At 40.8% G+C, this 22036-nt stretch overlaps 1 protein-coding gene across 2 annotated transcripts in view; it reads right to left on the bottom strand.

Moving 5' to 3' along the window:
- Positions 1 to 22036, bottom strand: part of LOC124596201 (calpain-5-like) — a 288416-nt gene that overhangs the window by 81981 nt on the left and 184399 nt on the right. For both annotated transcript variants that reach the window (XM_047135248.1, XM_047135246.1), the window contains exon 7: positions 21923 to 22000. In XM_047135248.1, coding sequence (XP_046991204.1) covers positions 21923 to 22000 — 78 coding nt within the window. The remainder of the gene's footprint in view (positions 1 to 21922; positions 22001 to 22036) is intronic.

Here is a 22036-nt window from a genome sequence, read left to right as displayed (position 1 = left end):
ATAAACTTGTACTACTGTGGTAGCCGTGAGATTTGTATCTATCTTGGTAGAATAGAATAGAATAGAATAGAATATTTTTTTATTAGCCTTTCAGTATTTTTTATACAATTGGCTTCGTCAAAGTTTACAGAGGGTTTTAGTTTCAGTATGATATTCAAATAGTTACAGAAAGGGGAGAAAAGGAACTAAAGACCTTTTCTTCAGCATTATGTAAAACAATGTCTTATACAGTAATTAAATACACACATAAGAAAAGAATCATAGTAAATAACTAGCTTATATAATATCAAAACTTTTCTTCATAACTTAGGTAAAACATATATTTTGATGATTAGTTTCTAAGAATTCTTCAGTTGTATAGAATTCGTTGTATTTTTAGCCAGGTTTGCAATGTATTCTTAAATTTATTTATTGGTACTGTAAGAGCTGAGCGTGGTAACTTATTGAAAAATTTTATGCTTAAGTACTTATAGTTATTATGGACTACAGCAAGTCTTGTGGAAGGCAAGTCCAGCAGGTGACTGTTTCTTGTACTGTGTGCATGCACATCACATCTCATGTTCAATTTTTTCAGATTTTCTCTGTCATATATTAGACAGTTATATATGTACATGCTTGGCACTGTCATTATGCCAAGAGATTTAAAATAATTTCTGCAGGACTCTCTGGGTGATAACCCCCTCCATGCACCTGATTGCTTTCTTCTGCCATCTGAAAATACATTCAGCCCCTGGGGAGATACCCCAAAGCAATATTCCATATTGCAGTTGGGAATGAAAAAAAAGCATAGTATGAGTGGAGTAGCAATTGCTTGTTCACACTGTTTCTTAATTTATACAATAAGAAAAGTACTCGTGCTAGTTTACTACATAGATAATTGGTGTGTCCTTCACATGAGAGCTTTTGGTCTATGATTAGTCCAAGTAATTTCACTGTTTTGTTTTCATTTGTAGTTACTTTGAGATTAAATATTATTTCTTCTGTTTTTGTTTGATTTATGCACAGCTGGTTAGCCTGACACCAGTAATTAGCCATTTGCATCATTTCTCTATTTTTGTCCAGTACACTCTGTAAGTTCTCTCCTGTACTTATTAATGTCATATCGTCAGCATATAGTATGTACTTACACGGTATGTAATTCGAGAAGTCATTAGCATAGACAATGAACAGAAAAGGACCAAGAACAGAGCCTTGGGGTATTCCTCTTTCTATAGGGAGTATTTCCCCTCTGTTTATTTGCATATACAAGTTGTAACCTATTGCTTCGATAAGATCTGAATAGTTGGAGTGTGACATCTTCAATACCATAGTATTTTAACTTTATGATGAGTATGTCATGTGACACCGAGTCAAAAGCTTTACTTAGGTCAGTAAGTGTTCCAAACATTGATACCCTTTTTTCATACCCTTGATAAACATTGCTTACCAAAGCTTCTACTGCTTTTACAATTGATAGGTGTGACCTGAAGCCAAACTGTCGTTCATTTAAAATTTTGTTGGTTTCAAAATACCTGTATATCGGCTTATGCACACAATTTTCTACTAACTTGGATATGATTGGTACTATTGAAATGGGTCTGTAGTTATTTGGGAGGTTTCTTTCACCTTTTTTATACACAGGCAATGTAACTGTGAGCTTAAGACAGTCGGGGAATATTCCTTCACCAAGTACTCTGTTTGATAGTGAGAGAAGTGGCATTTCAATTTCTTTTGCTATACATTTAATGATGAGATTACTGAGTCCATAATAATCTTCTGTTTTGGAATTACTTAATTTGTTTATTGACTTATGAATATCATTTAATGTGCTTCGGGTTCAAGTGAACTTCTCACTTCTTGTCTGTTTTCCACAAGTGAGCAATGCTTCTGCATCAGAGGCAGAATTGATGGGTGGGGTGGTGACGCTATTTACAAAATATTCCTTGAGAATATTGCAGTCAATAGGGATACTCTTTTCTTTATTGGTATTATTAATTTCCCTTTTAATGACGGTCCAGGCAGCTTTACATTTATTTTTAGAATTTAAAATATATTCATCATTTGCACAGCACTTAGCATTTTTTATTTCTAATCTGTAAAGGTTTCTCATTTTAGTGTAATTTGCCTTGTCCTTATCACTGTTATGAGATTTGTTTTCATAATCATCAGTAGTATTCTGAGTTTGTTATGTTGTTGGATGTACCACTTGTTAGTATTTTGTTGCTTATGAGTAATATTACTCTGGTACCTTTTGGTTACCAAGAGGCGTGTCATTTCTACTATATGCTTGATCTCTGTCAGGAAAATAGAAAAACATTTATTAATCATTTTCTTGCTATCCATTACGTGAGTCCAATCGATTTCTTTTAACTGGTTTATCATTTTGTTTACATTGGGTTCACCTAGAATTCTATATGTCACTTCTCTCTCTGTAGAACTGAAGGCTGACTTTTCTATTTGAAGCCATAGCCCTGCATGATCTGATATTCCTAATTCTATTACATCACATTGTATGGAGTCTCTTTGTACATTGCTAACTACGTTATCAAGGCATGCGTTCAGTCTAGTGGGTTTTTCATTGAGACAGTAATAGTTTAATGACTTCAGAGTGTTAATCATATGAATTACATTTTTTCTCTTTGCCCTTATATCTATGTTAATATCACCTACAATTACAATTCTATGCTGTTTATACACTCCTGGAAATTGAAATAAGAACACCGTGAATTCGTTGTCCCAGGAAGGGGAAACTTTATTGACACATTCCTGGGGTCAGATACATCACATGATCACACTGACAGAACCACAGGCACATAGACACAGGCAACAGAGCATGCACAATGTCAGCACTAGTACAGTGTATATCCACCTTTCGCAGCAATGCAGGCTGCTATTCTCCCATGGAGACGATCGTAGAGATGCTGGATGTAGTCCTGTGGAACGGCTTGCCATGCCATTTCCACCTGGCGCCTCAGTTGGACCAGCGTTCGTGCTGGACGTGCAGACCGCGTGAGACGACACTTCATCCAGTCCCAAACATGCTCAATGGGGGACAGATCCGGAGATCTTGCTGGCCAGGGTAGTTGACTTACACCTTCTAGAGCACGTTGGGTGGCACGGGATACATGCGGACGTGCATTGTCCTGTTGGAACAGCAAGTTCCCTTTCCGGCCTAGGAATGGTAGAACGATGGGTTCGATGACGGTTTGGATGTACCGCGCACTATTCAGTGTCCCCTCGACGATCACCAGTGGTGTACGGCCAGTGTAGGAGATCGCTCCCCACACCATGATGCCGGGTGTTGGCCCTGTGTGCCTCGGTCGTATGCAGTCCTGATTGTGGCGCTCACCTGCACGGCGCCAAACACGCATACGACCATCATTGGCACCAAGGCAGAGGCGACTCTCATCGCTGAAGACGACACGTCTCCATTCGTCCCTCCATTCACGCCTGTCGCGACACCACTGGAGGCGGGCTGCACGATGTTGGGGCGTGAGCGGAAGACGGCCTAACGGCGTGCGGGACCGTAGCCCAGCTTCATGGAGACGGTTGCGAATGGTCCTCGCCGATACCCCAGGAGCAACAGTGTCCCTAATTTGCTGGGAAGTGGCGGTGCAGTCCCCTACGGCACTGCGTAGGATCCTACGGTCTTGGCGTGCATCCGTGCGTCGCTGCGGTCCGGTCCCAGGTCGACGGGCACGTGCACCTTCCGCCGACCACTGGCGACAACATCGATGTACTGTGGAGACCTCACGCCCCACGTGTTGAGCAATTCGGCGGTACGTCCACCCGGCCTCCCGCATGCCCACTATACGCCCTCGCTCAAAGTCCGTCAACTGCACATACGGTTCACGTCCACGCTGTCGCGGCATGCTACCAGTGTTAAAGACTGCGATGGAGCTCCGTATGCCACGGCAAACTGGCTGACACTGACGGCGGCGGTGCACAAATGCTGCGCAGCTAGCGCCATTCGACGGCCAACACCGCGGTTCCTGGTGTGTCCGCTGTGCCGTGCGTGTGATCATTGCTTGTACAGCCCTCTCGCAGTGTCCGGAGCAAGTATGGTGGGTCTGACACACCGGTGTCAATGTGTTCTTTTTTCCATTTCCAGGAGTGTATTTTGACAACAACAATATTAAAGTATTAATTTTTTGTTTATATTTTGACAACAACAATATTAAAGTATTAATTTTTTCTATAAATACTATCTCATCAGAGCCTGGGATTCGATAGATTGAGACAATTACAGTTTTCTGTTTGTGTATTACCACACCAGCTACTTCTATTGTAGCTTCAAGGCATATTCTACTAAGGTCTATAACAGAGTAATGCAATTCAAGGTTACTTTTGACTTATATTGAGACCCCACCATGTGTAATACTTTTTCTCCAGTAGCCTGAAACTAACGAATATCCAAGAGGAACACACAAGTCTATTTCAGTGTCTTTCATCCAGTGTTCATTGATGCATAGAACACTGCAGTTGATTTTATCGAGCCAGTATTGTAATTAATTGATTTTACACCTAAGAGATTGTACATTTATATAAAGGAGGAGGAAACTGTCACTGCTACATAATGGTATTCTACTTTCACAGAACCTTCTGTATTCATTTATTTTCACTACATGATCTAGGGTTGCTCAATTATCTGAATGAATTAGACTGCTGCAGTTTCCACTTAATGTGGTTTCTAACTTTCCTTTGTCTGTAATGTCGTTTTAAAAAAAGGAGGTGTACAGTCATGCTCTGTAGGACTGTCTTTTAAGACATGGTTGCTGCGTGCTCGTATTTCATTTACAACTTTGTTTATCTCCTGACACAAAAATGTTTTCCCACGGTAATTTAGATGCTCACCATGTTCAGTTTGCAAATTTCTTTCAAGTCTGCTAATAACCACTACATTACATTTAGCATAAATGGAACATAGTTGTTTGATTTTAATATTTGTTTTACGAATCTCTTTGTTAAAATATGAATTATAGAACAAGTCATGTCTATGAGGTATCGTCACAACAACAGTGTTTTCCACCTTACTTACATCTAAAAAAAATTTCAAACCTGTTATACACTTTTTGGCTTCATTATGTGCTACATCATTTGCACCAGTCGCACAAACAACAAAGTCACTGTCCTTTGTTGTATTCTTGTGTTCTGAGATGTTTACAGTAACGCATTCACTATGCTGTTTGTAGTAGCTTATCAACATTCCTGTAGACACTACTAATTGCTATGCTTCCTCTTCCCCATTTTAGATTTGTTGGCAAATTATGACACTCCTTCTAACCAGGAAGTACTTACATCAATAACATTGAAATTACTTTCTTTTACAGTGAAGATTGCTACACCAGCCCTAGTCTTCTATCTTACTAAGTTCAAGTAAAATTTCACTGAGAGTAGCTGACTAATGTCTGTGAACGGACATGTACTGAGTTTAGCTAGAGATAATAAGTCAGATCTATCAATCCTTTTAATGAAATCTAGATCATTGTGCTTCTTTCTGAGACTACAAAAATTCTTCGTTACTCCTGCTGGATTGTTAAGGGTGATTAGGGCTTTACAATTGTCATTGGCTTTCCTGCAGTGGTTTTTTGTGCAGCAGATCCTGTATGACATGGTTGTACCATTCCAATGGCAATGCACTTATTTACACCATTTCACAGAAAATTTAATCTAGTTTCCTTGATAATTAAGTTACTGATATTCTTGTTAACCTCTCATTTACGTGCATACCATGAGTCATGTACAGGTTCCTTTCTAGATGACTGGCATTTACCGACACATATTGTGAAATTGATTACATGTTATTTTATGCATTTCCAGTTTCACAACATTGTTCCATTAGACCATATCTCTATGGAATTTTAATGACAATTATTTTAGTGACAATTAACTACTGAATGTTACTTCCATCGGTCTGATAGTGCATTTGCTTGATGTACCTCCCATGATAATGATGCTATCCATTAATGAGAAGGATTCACTATCTTACATGCACAGCTTCACCACAGCAAAAAGAGGTGCCCCAAGTTAAATGTGAGCCACAGCTATATAGCTATTAGCAATCTTTTGTGCCACTCAGCAACCATGACTATCTCCATATATTAGAATCTGACCCTTCTTGAATTTCTGGTTCTCTTTGCTTCTTTTCTTTTTCTTTTGGGACAGTTTCTTGCATATAGTTTCACTGATTTCACCATCATTACCTTAGACAGTTTACATACTTTCACTTACTAGGTTAGCACTTGACATTAGGACCTGGTGTTTTTTGAACTTATCACTAATTTTTTTTGTTTCTTTTGAATGTTTTCTTTTAGTTCCCACAGATGTAAACAATGCATATTCCACTAGTTTGTCCAGAATCTGGTAGCTATTTTGAGTAACAATGGATGGAATGCTTTCCTTGGTTTCTGATTTAGGCCTATAATCATTCAGCAGGCACTGTTGAACAATTCCGTTCACCTTTTTATTTAGTAAAGTAACCTCAGCCTTTAGCCACTGAATTTCACTTATTAAATGTGCAACTACTGCTGATAATTTGCACTCACAGTCACATTTTGTTGTTTTTCTTATTTTAGCTGAGTTTTTAAGGCATCATTGATTACATTGCCAGCTTGTTATAAATTCATTGTTTTCTTTCACTGATTAATCAATTTTAGCATATCAAAAGTAGAACAAATTATTGCATTCCCTACACTTGATCCAACTTTTGCATTACTTTTTAGCACTTTCTAACCTTTTTATAATTTAAAGAAGGGTCGTTGCATGAGCTAAGAAGCGTTGCACTATTACTTGCTGCCATGTTTTTCAGCGTGGATTATAAGTATAAAAGTAAAACAATTAAAAGATCTTCCTAGACGTAAAGTTGCAGACTTAAATATTACAGTTCTCTGGGTTGAATGAACATTGAATGCAACATCACACACAAATATGCGGTACTGCTTTGAGAAAATGGAAGCCCACTTTGAGAAGATATTCAACATTCTGCAAAACCAGGAGAGAGAATTCAAAAGAATGAGATGACAAGTGTGGATCCTGTCAACTGTTCAAAGGGATCAGAAAGCTGATGACCATTTATTTTTTGGACAAGCAATCCCTAAGCACACCACATTAAAGGATTATTGTATTTGTTTCTGTTTTGCTGTAGAATGGAGCTGTTAGCTGTCTCAGTTTGTATGAATGATCATTTCTTCTACTGTAGTGGATTACAACTTCTAGTTTCTATTGCTATAATCCTATCACCTTCTCACTGTTCCCCAAAACATATACCCCAAACCATATTTGACATTACCAGTGCAGAAAGTTTGAAACTTATCAGTGGATATACTGTATATCAACACCACTAGATCATCATTTCAATGCTATTATGTGAGGTGTTCTCATCCTGTTTCTACAACATTTTATTTTTGGGCATACCTCATCATCATGCCTCACTGTCTTAAAAGTAAAAAACTGCTCCTTCTGTACCAACATAGGCATGTAAAAAGTCTTGTCAGTGCTGAGAATTAACTTTCCTATAATTAACTTGGAAACAACCAAAGTCTACCTCCTTACATCCCTCATAGATATCAATCTTACTAACAATTACTTCATGTTTGAGGACCTGTCTTCCAGACAATTAAGTGTAACAGCTGATGATGGTGATGATTATGATGATAATGATGATAAATCCAATTATGACAGCTTTATAGTCTGGACATGATGAAGCAGATATCCTTCGCTACTTCTATCATCATATCTGCTAAAACCTTTTTTAGCTGCAGAATTATCTTCATGAATATTGTGACCCACTTCTCTTTGTGCACAAACCAACACTCCAGTCCCCACGAAATGAAGAAATTATCAGTAGCACCTTCATACCAACAGCTGCCATTTGTTCAGTGTAAAGTACTACTTATTTCATAATCTAGGACTGTGTAGCAGATCTGTCGTTATGCTAAGTGTTAACAGTTATGCTAACAACCTTATCAATGTCTATAGACTTCAAAGTTATCTTAATGACTTTGTCCATGTACAGAGCCATTTCTTACAGTTCTCACTCCCAGAATTTCTCTGTCAAATGCTTCAAATGAACTTCCCAGATTACCAAGTACTTCAACATGGAATGGTATACGTATGTGGGGATATCGATACCTACGACCAATGCTAGCAAGGACTGCAAATCTGTGACTTGATCAAAGGCGGCAGTTGTTCAGAGCTATGTCTGTGAACGGACATGCATCTTGTATGGTGCTTGTCAATAAGCTGTGTTTCTATGTCATTTTTCCCCATGTCGTTAATGGTATTTTCCTACTGTCTTATAGTGAATTCTAGGAAAGTACAACCACAACACATGAATTAACAATGCAGCCATCTCTTTTCGAAGAGCACCAACAGTGTAAGTGCACCAATGGTGTAATACTGCACCACAATGTTAAATAATGCACCAACCACTGCAGCAATCACCATGCCAAGACAATGGCCAACAACAGACAAACTATTGCTAGACTTTGAACAAGATGACTCAGTGAATTCATAAGCCAGTGCTGCAAATCACCATGTGCCAACTGTGTCTAACAGTGAACTATTTCACAAAACTGTCATACCTAATGCGATGTGAGCTTTGCTCGAACATTTGCACGTTCTGCATTCAGTTACTATCCATATCAGTGTGTACTGACCCATCAAGTGGAATTCACCACTAACTGTGATGTATTTTGCAAATAATCCACACCTTCTACTCCGTGTAATGTAAAATGTCTGAACTCCTGCCTGTCTCACATCTGCCAACACAAACTGTTGGGCGTGCCGATGCACTGGATTCCGCATTCATTACCTCCTGTGTTTTCAACATTGAACTGGCCAACTATCATCGCACCGCCATTTGGACGTTCACATTTGCACAAACTTTTGTCTCAACTGAGAGTATCACCACCAAGAACAGAACAGCCGGCACTACAGTTTGCCACTGCTGAGTATATATTCAGTTCACTAAATATCATCTATGACAACATCAAATACATCATGCTCATCAGTAAACTTGAGGAACATACTGACTTAATCAGTGATGTCATCTTGTCATCACCTGCCAAAAATAAATACAACACAGCTACGGCAGTGCTGTTGCAAAGACTATCAAAATCACAGGAGGCGCAATTACAAGAAGCCCTGTAAGGTGAACAACTCAAAGACAAGATGCTGTTGCAACTTTGGCACTGTCTACACACCCCACTGTTGACACAAATCTCATGACTACTGCCACTTTGTGGATGCTCTGGATTGTCAAACTACTGGAGCAGTTACAACTACCACCGACACTACATGAAACAGAACAGCTGGAGCAACACTTGGCCACTGCCAATAGGTTGTTTATGCTATTATATCACAAGCACAGTATCAACCAGGAAGCCACAGAATCCGCACAACACTCTATAAATTGGCAACCCCACCCACATGGACAGACAGAACTGAGTGCAGCCAAACTCCACCAACAGTGACATCACTGCCAACGGCAGACTGCACATGGCACCAACCGAGCACTGAACAACACAACAAAGACTGTGGCAGCTGATTCAAGGTTACTAGCCTGCTGGTATCACACCAGTTCAGCGATGCCACATTCAAACGCTGTGCCTTGTGCTATTTCCCAAACTGCAAGCATCAGCCATTTTAGGTGCACCAGCTCACACAACCACGTCAAGTCGTCACCAACTGCTAGATGTGTTACAAACATGCACCTTCTTGCACACTCATTGAGGAGGCATGTTATACATCCTTGATCTCAACTTTTCTGAATACTTTCTCATCAACATTGTTCCAATATCAGCACCATACCACAAAATGACACTTCGACAGACAATAGCACACCATCACTCCAACTGCATGCAGCCAAGAACCCCATGATCAGAGTGCAAGGATCCATGGCATGTAATTTACACCTCTCAAATAAACACCAACTCACATGGACATTCTACATCACTGATGTCACTGACTGTGTGTTGGGCATCGATTTTTCTCACCATTTCCAATGAGTCTGTGAGTCTGACACAATGGAACAGGAACTTCTTATAAACCATCAACATTATAACAACTGCCGTGCCAGTAACAATGAGCTCTGTGCAGAAAATGCTTCCCTATTTCAATGTATCAATGACACTTTGACCACCATTATATTAGCACAGGAACAGCTGCATTGTACTTTGTTCACACATGGCATTGACCATTGCACAGACACACCCACATACACCCCATGCCATCTGACTGTACCTCATCATCACTTCCACACAGCTCGAAGATTAGTACTACACAGTCTGCTTCAACTTGCGCACTGGCTCTGCTTCATTATTCAGACCCACTCAACACTAGCAACCAAAACATCAGTTGGGCATAAGCATCATACCCACCTACAAACCTACCACTAAAAAAGGTCCAAAACTATGCCCCACACCAGCACCAGTTATAGCGCAGTCCATCGTATGCAATTACATCAACTACCACTGAGAAACGCTCCAACCATGACTCGTACCCATGCCAGTCAAGGTACAGTTGGTCACATGCAACTGCACCTCTGAACCCTGAAATCCAGCCATGTCCACGCCATACGTCTCATCAGTTGTCATCCCCACAAACATTATCCCTTGAGTGCTCTGCACTAGGAAGGGAGGCAATGACCTATGACCAATGGTAGCAAGCGAGGACTGCAGTACCTGTGACTTCACAAAAGACGGCAGTGTTTCTTGTATTGTGCTTGTCAATAAATTGTGTTTCTGTTTCGTCTTTACCATCTTCTTACTGGTGTATTTCTATGACCTCATAGAGAATTCTACTAAATATCAACCATATAACTCAGTTAGGATCAGGAACAGTACCATCTCAAGCAATACAAAAAAATAAAGTCTTCTCAATAAACAGTAACATGAAATCACAAACAAGCAACCTTCTATTACCCACTCAAACTCAACAACATTCTAACATATTCTTCACCCTACAGTTCCTGTCTGTGTCAGACCTTTCCTGAGCAATCTGCAACACCAGCTATTTCAGTCCTGCTATTACAAATGTGATACTCATATTAGAAATCACCGTAAGGCCAGCCAGATCACTTGTAAACATTATAAGAACTAGAATGCCACAAAACATACATAATCCTATGAATATATATGAAGATGGTATCTGTTATTTCGGACATGTCCAAAGGAACAGATATACCACTGATGACCATGCAGCTCATTAGAATGAAATTACAATGAAATGAATACCCCTAGCTGCATACAGGCATTGATATAAGTCAATGGGGACAGTTGAAAATGTGTGCCCCGACCGGGACTCAAACCTGGGATCTCCTGCTTACATGGCAAACATATGAACCACCGAGGACACAGAGGATAGTGCAACTGCACGGACTTATCTCTGGCATCTCATCTTCATATATATATACAGTTAAGGCTCACCAGCCATTTGACCAACTTCTTCTGTGCGGATGCACAAACAGTGCCCGAACTCTTACAGGAATCGGCAAAAAGCCGTGAGTAATGAGTATAATGGGCAGGTACACTATGAATATAGTGCGGTACAATGAGTTGGGAATGTGGGTCACATGGGAGGCGTGTGAGAGATATGTCCTTGCAGTCGCATTATCCTCTGTGTCCTCGGTGGCTCAGATGGATAGAATGTCTGCCATGTAAGCAGGAGATCCTGGGTTTGAGTCCTGGTCGGGGCACACATTTTCAACTGTCCGCGTTGACTTATATCAATGCCCGTATGCAGCTAGGTGTATTCATTTCATTGTAATAATCCTATAAAGTCATATAATTCCGTGATGACAAAATTGAAGCAGTGAAAAATAATCAAGGTGAATGAAATATTCACCCTACACTACTGACAGTTGAAATCTACACCTACTTCTACATCTACATTTACATCTATGTACATACCTTGCGAGCCACTAACTGCCTTAATGCCTATTACAAGCCCTAAGTTCTTTTACCTTATCTTTTGTGGTCCTTTCACGAAATGTACATTGGCGGAAATAGAATTGTTCTGCAGTCAACTTCAAATGTCAGTTCCTCAAATTGTCTCAATTGTGTTCCTTGAAAAGAACTTTGCCTCGCATCCAAGGTTTCCCATTTCAGTTCCTGAAGCATTGATGTATTTCTTGTGTGGTGTCTGAACCTCTGAATTGCTTGGATGTCTTCTTTTAATCCGACCTGCTGCAGATCGCAAATACTTGAGCAGTACTCAAGAATGTGTCACACTATTTCTCTATACGCAGTCTCCTTTACAGATGAACCCCACTTTCCTAAAATTCTTCCAATAGCCCAAATGATGACCATTCACCGTACCTACTACAATCCTTATATGCTTATTCTGTTTCATATCACTTTGCAACATTACCCCGAGATATTTAATCAATGTTACTCTGTCAAGCAGCACACACTACGGCTATATTCAAACATTATGGGTTTGTATTTACTGCTCATCTGCATTAACTTACATTTTTTTATACTTTTACAGCTAGCCACCATTCATCTCATCAACAAGAAATTTCATCTAAGTCACCGTGTATCCTCCCTACAGTCACTCAATGATGACACCTTCCCATACACCACAGCAAACAGCTGCATGTGGCTTCTCACTAGGTCCACCAGATGTAGAAAATAACCTTGCCTCTGATTAACACTTGCCATTCAGCACATTGTACTGGGTTCTGTTTCTTAACGAGTCCTCAAGCCACTCACACATCTGGGTACCTACTCCATATGCTGATAACTTCATTAACAGTTCACAGTAGAACACCCTGTCGAATTAATTTCAGAAATCTAGAAATATGGACTCTGCCTAGATCATGTGAGAAAAGGGCAAGCTGAGTGTTGCATGAGTGATGCTTTCTAAAACCATGATGATTTGTGGACAGAAGCTTTTCCATCTCAAGGAAAATGACAATTGACATTTCATCTACAGCAAGAAATCTGACTGGAAGACAGTATCCAAACTCTCTGAGAAGTTTCATGTGATCATTTAAAAAAGGAAGGTTCTCATTTGCAAAACTTCATAATAACACAAAGCCAACACTATATTCTACATCTAATCATCACAGTCATCTACAAAAAAACAGTTGAATTTAAGACAACTGAGATGCAAACCACCACTGTGGTATGAAGCATTCAGCAGGTTGTAATGTATACAGAACAATACTATTAATTCTGAAATCTTTGTTGAGCTTTTATGGAATGCTCTCAGCAATCCCATAATGGCTGATAAAATAAGGGATCTGTTGTTGTTGTTGTTGTCTTTAGTCTAAAGAATGGTTTGATGCAGCTCACTATGCTACTCTACCCTGTCTAACCCTCTTTATTTACAAATAAACTAAACTAAACTATACTCCTCCCGAACAGGACATGAAGGTCCAATGGTACCGACCGGCCGCCGTGACATCCTCAGCCCCTAGGCGTCACTGGATGCAGATATGGAGGGGCATGTCCAGCACGCCGCTCTCCCAACTGTATGTCAGTTTCCAAGACCGGAGCCACTACTTCTCATCAATCAAGTCACCCCTCAGTTTGCCTCTCAAGGGCTCAGTGCACCCCGCTTGGCAACAGCGCTCGGCAGACCGGATGGTCACCCATTCAAGTGCTAGCCCAGCCTGACAGTGCTTAACTTCGGTGATCTGACATTACTGCAGTTTTACTCCGTACACTTCTCTCCCCTACAGATCAGTAATCTCGTCATGCTTGAGGATGCATCCTATCAAATGATCCTTTCTTTTAGATAAGTTGTGCCATAATTTTTTTTTCTTGAACTTGATTCATTATCTTCTCATTAGCTACTTGATCTACCCACCTAATCTTCAGTATTCCTCTGCAGCATCACATTTCAAACACATTTATACTCTTCTTGTATGAACTGTTCATTGTCTACATTTCTCCTCTGTACAAGGGTTCAAATCAAACAAATACCTTTAGAAAAATACTTCCTAACACTTAAATTTATGTTACTTGTTTACAAATTCCTCTTTTTCAGAAATACCTTTCATGCTATGGCCAGTGTGCACTTTATATCCCCTCTACTTCAGCCACAACTTGTTATTTTGCTCCCCAAATAGCAAATCTCATCTACTACATTTTGTATCTCACTTCCTAATCTAATTTCTTCAGATCACCTGATTTGCTTTCACTAAATTCAATTATACTTGTTTTCTTTTGTTGATGTTCATCTTATAATCTCTTTTTTACAACACTATCCATTCCATTCAGTTGTTTTCCCAAGTTATTGGCTGTCTCTTTTTTATTTCTTCTCTCCAAATTTAAATTTACTCCAAAAATTTCTCCTTGGTTTCCTTTACTGCTTGCCCAATGTACAGATGGACTAACATGGAGGATAGCCTCATGCTGCAGCTCACTCTCTGCTCAGCCACTGCTTTCCTTTCATATCCTTCGAGTCTTGTAACTGCAGTCAGGGTTTCTATACAAGTTTAAATAACCTTTTGCTCTCTGTATTTTATCTCTGCTACCTTCAGAATTACAATGCTACATTCAGAATGTTTCTCCACATCTACAAATGCTATGGACGTCAGTCTGCCTTTATTTAACTTATCTTCTAAGATAAATTATGTGGACAATAATGCCAGGCATGTTCCTACATTTCTCCAGAACCCAAACTAATCTTCCCTGAAGGTGGTTTCTATAAATTTTACCATTCTCTTGTTAATAATTTGTGTCAGTATTTTGCAACCATTACTTATTAAATTGATAGTTCAGTCATATTCACATCTGTCAGCACTTGCCTTTTTGGAACTAGAATTATTACATTGACCTTGAAGTCTGCAGGTATTTCGCCTGTCTATGTATCTTGCACACCAGATGTGTGAACCTAATTAAAGCTCATTATTTTTTTGTGTAAGGAAAATTTGATAAACACCTTGATGAACATTTTTATTTAAACCTAAGTATTTTAGGAGTAAAGGAGACCACTCATCAAAAAGCAGAAACATGGAGCCATCAACATGCACAATACCCCCCCCCCCCCTTTTGCCTCCCCCCCCCTCCCCACCCACCCATCCACACACACACACACACACACACACACACACACACGATATCACACTGGCTGGACGCACACCGCCTGTGCTGTTTTTGGCAGGTGGACTAGGATGATGTAGGGGTTGGGCTGGATAGGGTGGGTAGAGGGAGAGTGAGGCAGCAGGCAGGGGGGAGGGTTGTGGGTGGATGGCTAGTTGCTGGGAGGGAGTCAGCCAGAATGCTGGCTAGGAATCCTTGAGGGAGGGCAGCAGGTGCAAGAGCAAGGCGTGTGATGCACAGTTGTTGAAGCCGGTGAAGAGTTGCACACACTGAAGGTGACATGGGGATGTGAATTGGGAGATGGTGACAGGATGGAGGAAGGGGACACTGTTGGGTGGAGGATGTGGAGACAGTGGGTTACTGGAGATTGAGGCCAGAACAATTGCGGGAGTGAAGGAGTGTTGAAAGGGTAACTCCCATCTGCATAGTTCAAAGAAGCTGGTGATGGAGGGGAGGATCCAGATGACCCGGGCTGAGAGGAAGCCACTGAAACCGAGCATAGTTGTGTTTAGCTGTGTTGTGCACTGCATGGTCAACTGTGTTCTTGGAAAAAGTTTGGTGGTGGCCATTCATCCTGGTGGACACCTGCTTGGCAATTATACCAACATAAAAAAGTGTACAGTGTTTGCATTTGAGTTAGTATATGACATAGATGCTTTCAAAGATGGCCTGAGCATTGATGGGGAAGGATGAGCCTGTGACAGGACTAAATTGGGAAGTGCTGGATGGGTGGATTCGGCAGATCTTGAACCTTGGTCTTCCACAGTGCAAGAGGTTGGGAGTGGGATGGCATATGGATGGGTTAGGATGTTGTGTAGGTTGAGTGGGCGATGGACCACCAATTTAGGAAGGGTGTGAAGAATCTTGCGTGGGATGTCCATTTATTTCAGGGCATGGTGAGATATAATCATACTCCTAACAAAGTATGTGGTTCGGATGTTGTGTGTATATTGGACTCTAGCCTAAAAAAGCTAGGAAATTTTCTTTCTTTTTTGTGTGTGCCCACTGACAATGCTTCTGCTTAATGGTCCATGGTCTCCTTTACTCCTAAAGTATTCAAATTCTTTCAGAACTTTCCTGCAAAATTTTATTTTAGCCTAATGCTCAAATTCTGCCAAAAACTCTCTTCTTTCACCATTCTATAGTAAAATTAAGTTATGAAATTGTAATGTACTGCGATTTCAGTGACTTCACGGAATAGCATGTAGTATGTGCATATAATAACTACTGACCAAATATTTCATATCTAATGCAATATTAAAAAGAACAGCAAAATAATTTTATTTTAAAGTAACTGCAGAGGTGCCCAGACATAGTAATAAGTGAGAAGAAAGTAACTAACAGAAAAGAATACAAACAGCAGAAATCCCATTAGATGACAAAAGAACTAAGACAATAATTTATAGAAAAAGAGAATCAGCGAGGTGCAATATCATTTGAAAGTATAATCTGGTACTTCTTTTTTATTTTTTTGGTTATGAATAGCAGTCACAAACTGGTCAACTGGTAACTATGTGAGTAATACAAATTGGCATCAAGACAAATGCCAAAACTATATTTAAAATACACTCCTGGAAATGGAAAAAAGAACACATTGACACCGGTGTGTCAGACCCACCATACTTGCTCCGGACACTGCGAGAGGGCTGTACAAGCAATGATGACACGCACGGCACAGCGGACACACCAGGAACCGCGGTGTTGGCCGTCGAATGGCGCTAGCTGCGCAGCATTTGTGCACCGCCGCCGTCAGTGTCAGCCAGTTTGCCGTGGCATACGGAGCTCCATCGCAGTCTTTAACACTGGTAGCATGCCGCGACAGCGTGGACGTGAAACGTATGTGCAGTTGACGGACTTTGAGCGACGGCGTATAGTGGGCATGCTGGAGGCCGGGTGGACGTACCGCCGAATTGCTCAACACGTGGGGCGTGAGGTCTCCACAGTACATCGATGTTGTCGCCAGTGGTCGGCGGAAGGTGCACGTGCCCGTCGACCTGGGACCGGACCGCAGCGACGCACGGATGCACGCCAAGACCGTAGGATCCTACGCAGTGCCGTAGGGGACCGCACTGCCACTTCCCAGCAAATTAGGGACACTGTTGCTCCTGGCGTATCGGCGAGGACCATTCGCAACCGGCCCCATGAAGCTGGGCTACGGTCCCGCACACCGTTAGGCTGTCTTCCGCTCATGCCCCAACATCGTGGAGCCCGCCTCCAGTGGTGTCGCGACAGGCGTGAATGGAGGGACGAATGGAGACGTATCGTCTTCAGCGATGAGAGTCGCTTCTGCCTTGGTGCCAATGATGGTCGTATGCGTGTTTGGTGCCGTGCAGGTGAGCGCCACAATCAGGACTGCATACGACCGAGGCACACAGGGCCAACACCCGGCATCATGGTGTGGGGAGCGATCTCCTACTCTCGCCGTACACCACTGGTGATCGTCGAGGGGACACTGAATAGTGCACGGTACATCCAAACCGTCATCGAACCCATCGTTCTACCATTCCTAGACCGGCAAGGGAACTTGCTGTTCCAACAGGACAATGCACGTCCGCATGTATCCCGTGCCACCCAACGTGCTCTAGAAGGTGTAAGTCAACTACCCTGGCCAGCAAGATCTCCGGATCTGTCCCCCATTGAGCATGTTTGGGACTGGATGAAGCGTCGTCTCACGCGGTCTGCACGTCCAGCACGAACGCTGGTCCAACTGAGGCGCCAGGTGGAAATGGCATGGCAAGCCGTTCCACAGGACTACATCCAGCATCTCTACGATCGTCTCCATGGGAGAATAGCAGCCTGCATTGCTGCGAAAGGTGGATATACACTGTACTAGTGCCGACATTGTGCATGCTCTGTTGCCTGTGTCTATGTGCCTGTGGTTCTGTCAGTGTGATCATGTGATGTATCTGACCCCAGGAATGTATCAATAAAGTTTCCCCTTCCTGGGACAATGAATTCACGGTGTTCTTATTTCAATTTCCAGGAGTGTATTTGCTTTGTGTCGTTTTAATAACAGTGATAAATTTTTTGCAAATGGTTTTGTATGTGAAATTATAACTGAAAAGTGAAGTTCATGGGTTAAAAACTGTGATTAATGTACAATTAAATATCACACATCTACAGAGGCAACCTGTTGATAAACCCTAGAAAGCAATGGCATATTTACAGACATATAAGAGTCAGTGAAAAGCACTATTACAGTTAAAAGAAAGAACTTTGTACTATCTGCTGGAACTTTTTAAAGTAATAAAAACCTGTGTGACTTACAGAAAATAAACTGAGCATAGTATGTCTTAACATGTAATAAAATGTATGCTCTGCTGAATACGGAAATCATTATGAATAAAAGTTTGTGTTAAAAACTCTTCATCATCTGTCTTTGAGGAATCTTTCATCAACTTCTTGACAATAATTTCTTGAAAGACATTAATAAACACAATAAGTGCCAGATAAAGAAACTTATAGCACGAGTATCTACTTATAGCATAATTTTCACAATGTAAGGGAAAGACAGATTGATACTTATCGTACAATGATACGTTAATTGCAGACACGTGCAATTAAAAGACACTAATGCAGTAGCTTTTAGCCACAGCCTTTGTCAGAAAAAAGAAAGAGAAACATGTACACACATTCACTCACATATGCAAGCACACAACACGCACACATGACCACCATCTCCGGCAGCTCAGACCAGAACGCATGCCAGTCGCATGTGCGAGACATGTGCATGCATGCATGTGTGTGTGTGTGTGTGTGTGTGTGTGTGTGTGTGTGTGTGCGTGTGTGTGCGTGTGTGTGTGTGTGTGTGTGTGTGTGCGCGCGTTACTTTCTTTTTTTGATGAAGGGTTTTTGACGAAGGCTGTGACTGAAAGCTAATGTGTAAATGTCTTTTAACTATGTCTGTCTGCAATTTAATGTGTCATCTTTACAGCAAGTAGCACTCAATCTTTTCTTTACATTGTTGATATTCCAACCTGGAGTTTCCACTGTTTGATCTAGCATAAGTTTGTTTCAGTTAGTGTAGCAGATGCAAGCTGTTGAGATTACTGCCTGATGAAGGCTTATGTAGCAAATGACACAAATCTCATCTTTAGTATTAAAAGAGCAGAAAAATTAATCGCATCCTTTGCCAATAAGCTGAGTAACATTTTAAGCTATTTGCACTCACATATATCAAGAGACAGTTACTAAGAAACTTTCTTTTATGACTAAAAACTTTTGATTCAGCATGAAACTTTCGCTGTTTCAAACATTAGCTGATAAATCTCACAACTAATAATGCACAATTAAAAAATGATTTATCTTTTCAATTGTTACATTTTTTCATGCATACCACTGAGGTCATGTTTCACTTATTTGAAAAGTGATGTTTTTGCTCTCTGTGCTAATTATATCACATGGGAAAATGCTGTTGTCTATATGATTGGAGGATACATTTTATTTCAGATTGGTTGATTTGGGGGAGGGGACCGAACAGCAAGGTCACACACGACCATTGTAAATTTGATGAAAAAGGTTGGAAACAAATATTCTTGTCTTTGTTTTTCTTTGTTTTATGTTTGCTAGAACCAGATCCTATACTGTGCTTTTAGCATACAAATGATAATGCTTAACCATCTAACCAACCTAGTACATTTCAGAGAGATGTGTAGCTACAAGCAAAATGCATTATCAACATTTGGGCACCTGAAAATGACAGCATTCTGCCAATATTCATTACATCAACCAGTTTTGGCAATGAAAGAGTGAAGCAATTTACATGTGTAATTTTGCATCATCTTTGCAGACCTCAACAAGGTCCACTGTAATATGGATAAACAAAATAAAATGTGTTGCCACAGCTACCACAATTGTCAACTGTGAATAAAAGGGCAAATATGATTCAGAAATATTTTTGAATTATTCTTCCAGTATAAATATAGTTGTTTCTGATTTGTTTATTTTAGTTGTGGTTCAAATGCTACGAGAAGCATACATCTGTTATCGTGAAGGAGAATTTGAGAGTTGTTAGATTCTCAGCACATATCCAATACAGCATAGACAAAATATTTTCAAACTCATGTAACCATGGACTAAGTGCTTTAAATGGTACAGAATTTCAGAAAGGGACTAATTGTGGCATGCACTTCCAGTTATATGAGGAAGGTAAGAAGGTAATGCACAATAATTTTATTACCAAAATATTTAATACACAACAAAACAAAACAAAAAAATCACAAATGAACTTACATATTTTACCCACTTTTCCACATAGCGACCTATGTTCTCAACACATTTCTCACATTATGGAACAAGTTTCAATATGACCTGTTCACAGAAGTCTGTTTGATTGGGGTACAGCCATCTGCTGCTTTCATTTCCACATCTGTCACAAAGTGTTGGCTGGCCAGGAATTTCTTTATGGGACCAAACAGATGAAAGTCCGGTGATGCAAGGTCCAGATTGTATGGCGGATGCTGGAGCATCTTCCACTCAATTTTGGGAATTTTCTCACGAACAGGAGCAGCAATACGGGGGCGAGCATTGTCATGAAGAAGTTTGACACCATCTGCATCAATGTTGCTGCGTTTGTCATGAAGGGCACAACACAGCTCAACTAAAGTTTTAATGTGGGCTGCAGCATTCACAGTGGTGCTGTGTTCAACAAACCCCACCAATACCACACCGCGCATATCCCAAAACACTGTCACAAGCACTATTCTAGTAGAGTGACCCACTTTGAATTTTTTTTCATACTGGGGAACCAGTATGTTTCCGTTCCATTGAACCATGCTTGGTTTTGGGCATGTAGTGGTATGCACATGACTCTTCAGCAGTGATGATTCCAGAAAGTCATGTCCTTCTGCAGCATAACATGTTAACTGATCCAAGCTTGTCATCATTCCCTGCCCCTTTTTGGTTTTCCCTCAGGTTCTTAGGCACCCAGCAAGCACTAACTTCATGAAATTTCTATGTGCCATCAACAATATCATACACTGCACCACAGGAAATGCTGAACTGCTGTGATCAAGTTCACAGTCGCACATGCTAGTTATTCAAAACTGCTACCTCAGTGGCTCCAACATTCTGTGGGGTTGGACCTGTTACCAGCAGCACTCTATCTATGGTTCACACAGCCCTCCTGGAAGAATGCACACCACCTGGAAACATTTCTACAGTCCATACAATTGGACCCTGTGAATTTCACTTAAGTTTCAGCCCTTTGGCCCATATATCAAACTACACTTCGCTGATCTTCACACGTTCAAGACAGCAACATACTCACCATGTTTGTTTCATAGTTCAGGCTTCTCTTGCTATAGTTGGACATGAAAACAAAATACCCTTTGTAGCGAAAACTTCAAACTACATCGTCATGAAATTTCAACTTCCTGCTGCAATACCAGGGGAGAAAAATTATTCTGCATTTCTTTCCAATCCTCCTCATATTTAAGCTACTGATAACTCTTCTTGTAGCTTAATGACAATATTATGAGAAGAAAAGTTGCAATTCACCATACAATGGAGTTGTTGAGTCGCAAACAGGCACAACAAAAAAACTGTCAAACAAAGCTTTTGGTCAAACAGGCCTTCATCAGAACACACACACGCACGTGCGTGCGACAGCGCGCGCGCGCGCGCGTACACACACGCACACGCACACACACACACACACACACACACACACACACACACACACACACATGGCCCAGTTGGTCGAAAGGTTTGTTTGACAGTCTTTTCAATGTGCCTACCTGCGACTCAGCACCCCTGCTATACAGCGAGTAGCAACTGTCCTTTTCGTAATATTCTCATTATTTCATCCCGGATTTTCCATTGTTTGATTTTTCTTATAGTTTATTAACAAATACAATGACAATTCCAAATGAAATAACTCTTTTACAAACCCTTTGGACTCTGTCTCACTCTTGATCTTATCATTAAGCAGATCTCGAAGTCGAACCATTCGGAGCTTCTCACGTCCTCTGCAAGTACAACATATCACTATAACAATAAAGTTT

This window comes from Schistocerca americana, chromosome 2, assembly GCF_021461395.2.
Source record: "Schistocerca americana isolate TAMUIC-IGC-003095 chromosome 2, iqSchAmer2.1, whole genome shotgun sequence".
NCBI classification, from domain to species: domain Eukaryota; kingdom Metazoa; phylum Arthropoda; class Insecta; order Orthoptera; family Acrididae; genus Schistocerca; species Schistocerca americana.
The sequence above is the reverse complement of the archived record's forward strand: the minus strand, read 5'-3'. Positions and strand labels throughout refer to the sequence as shown.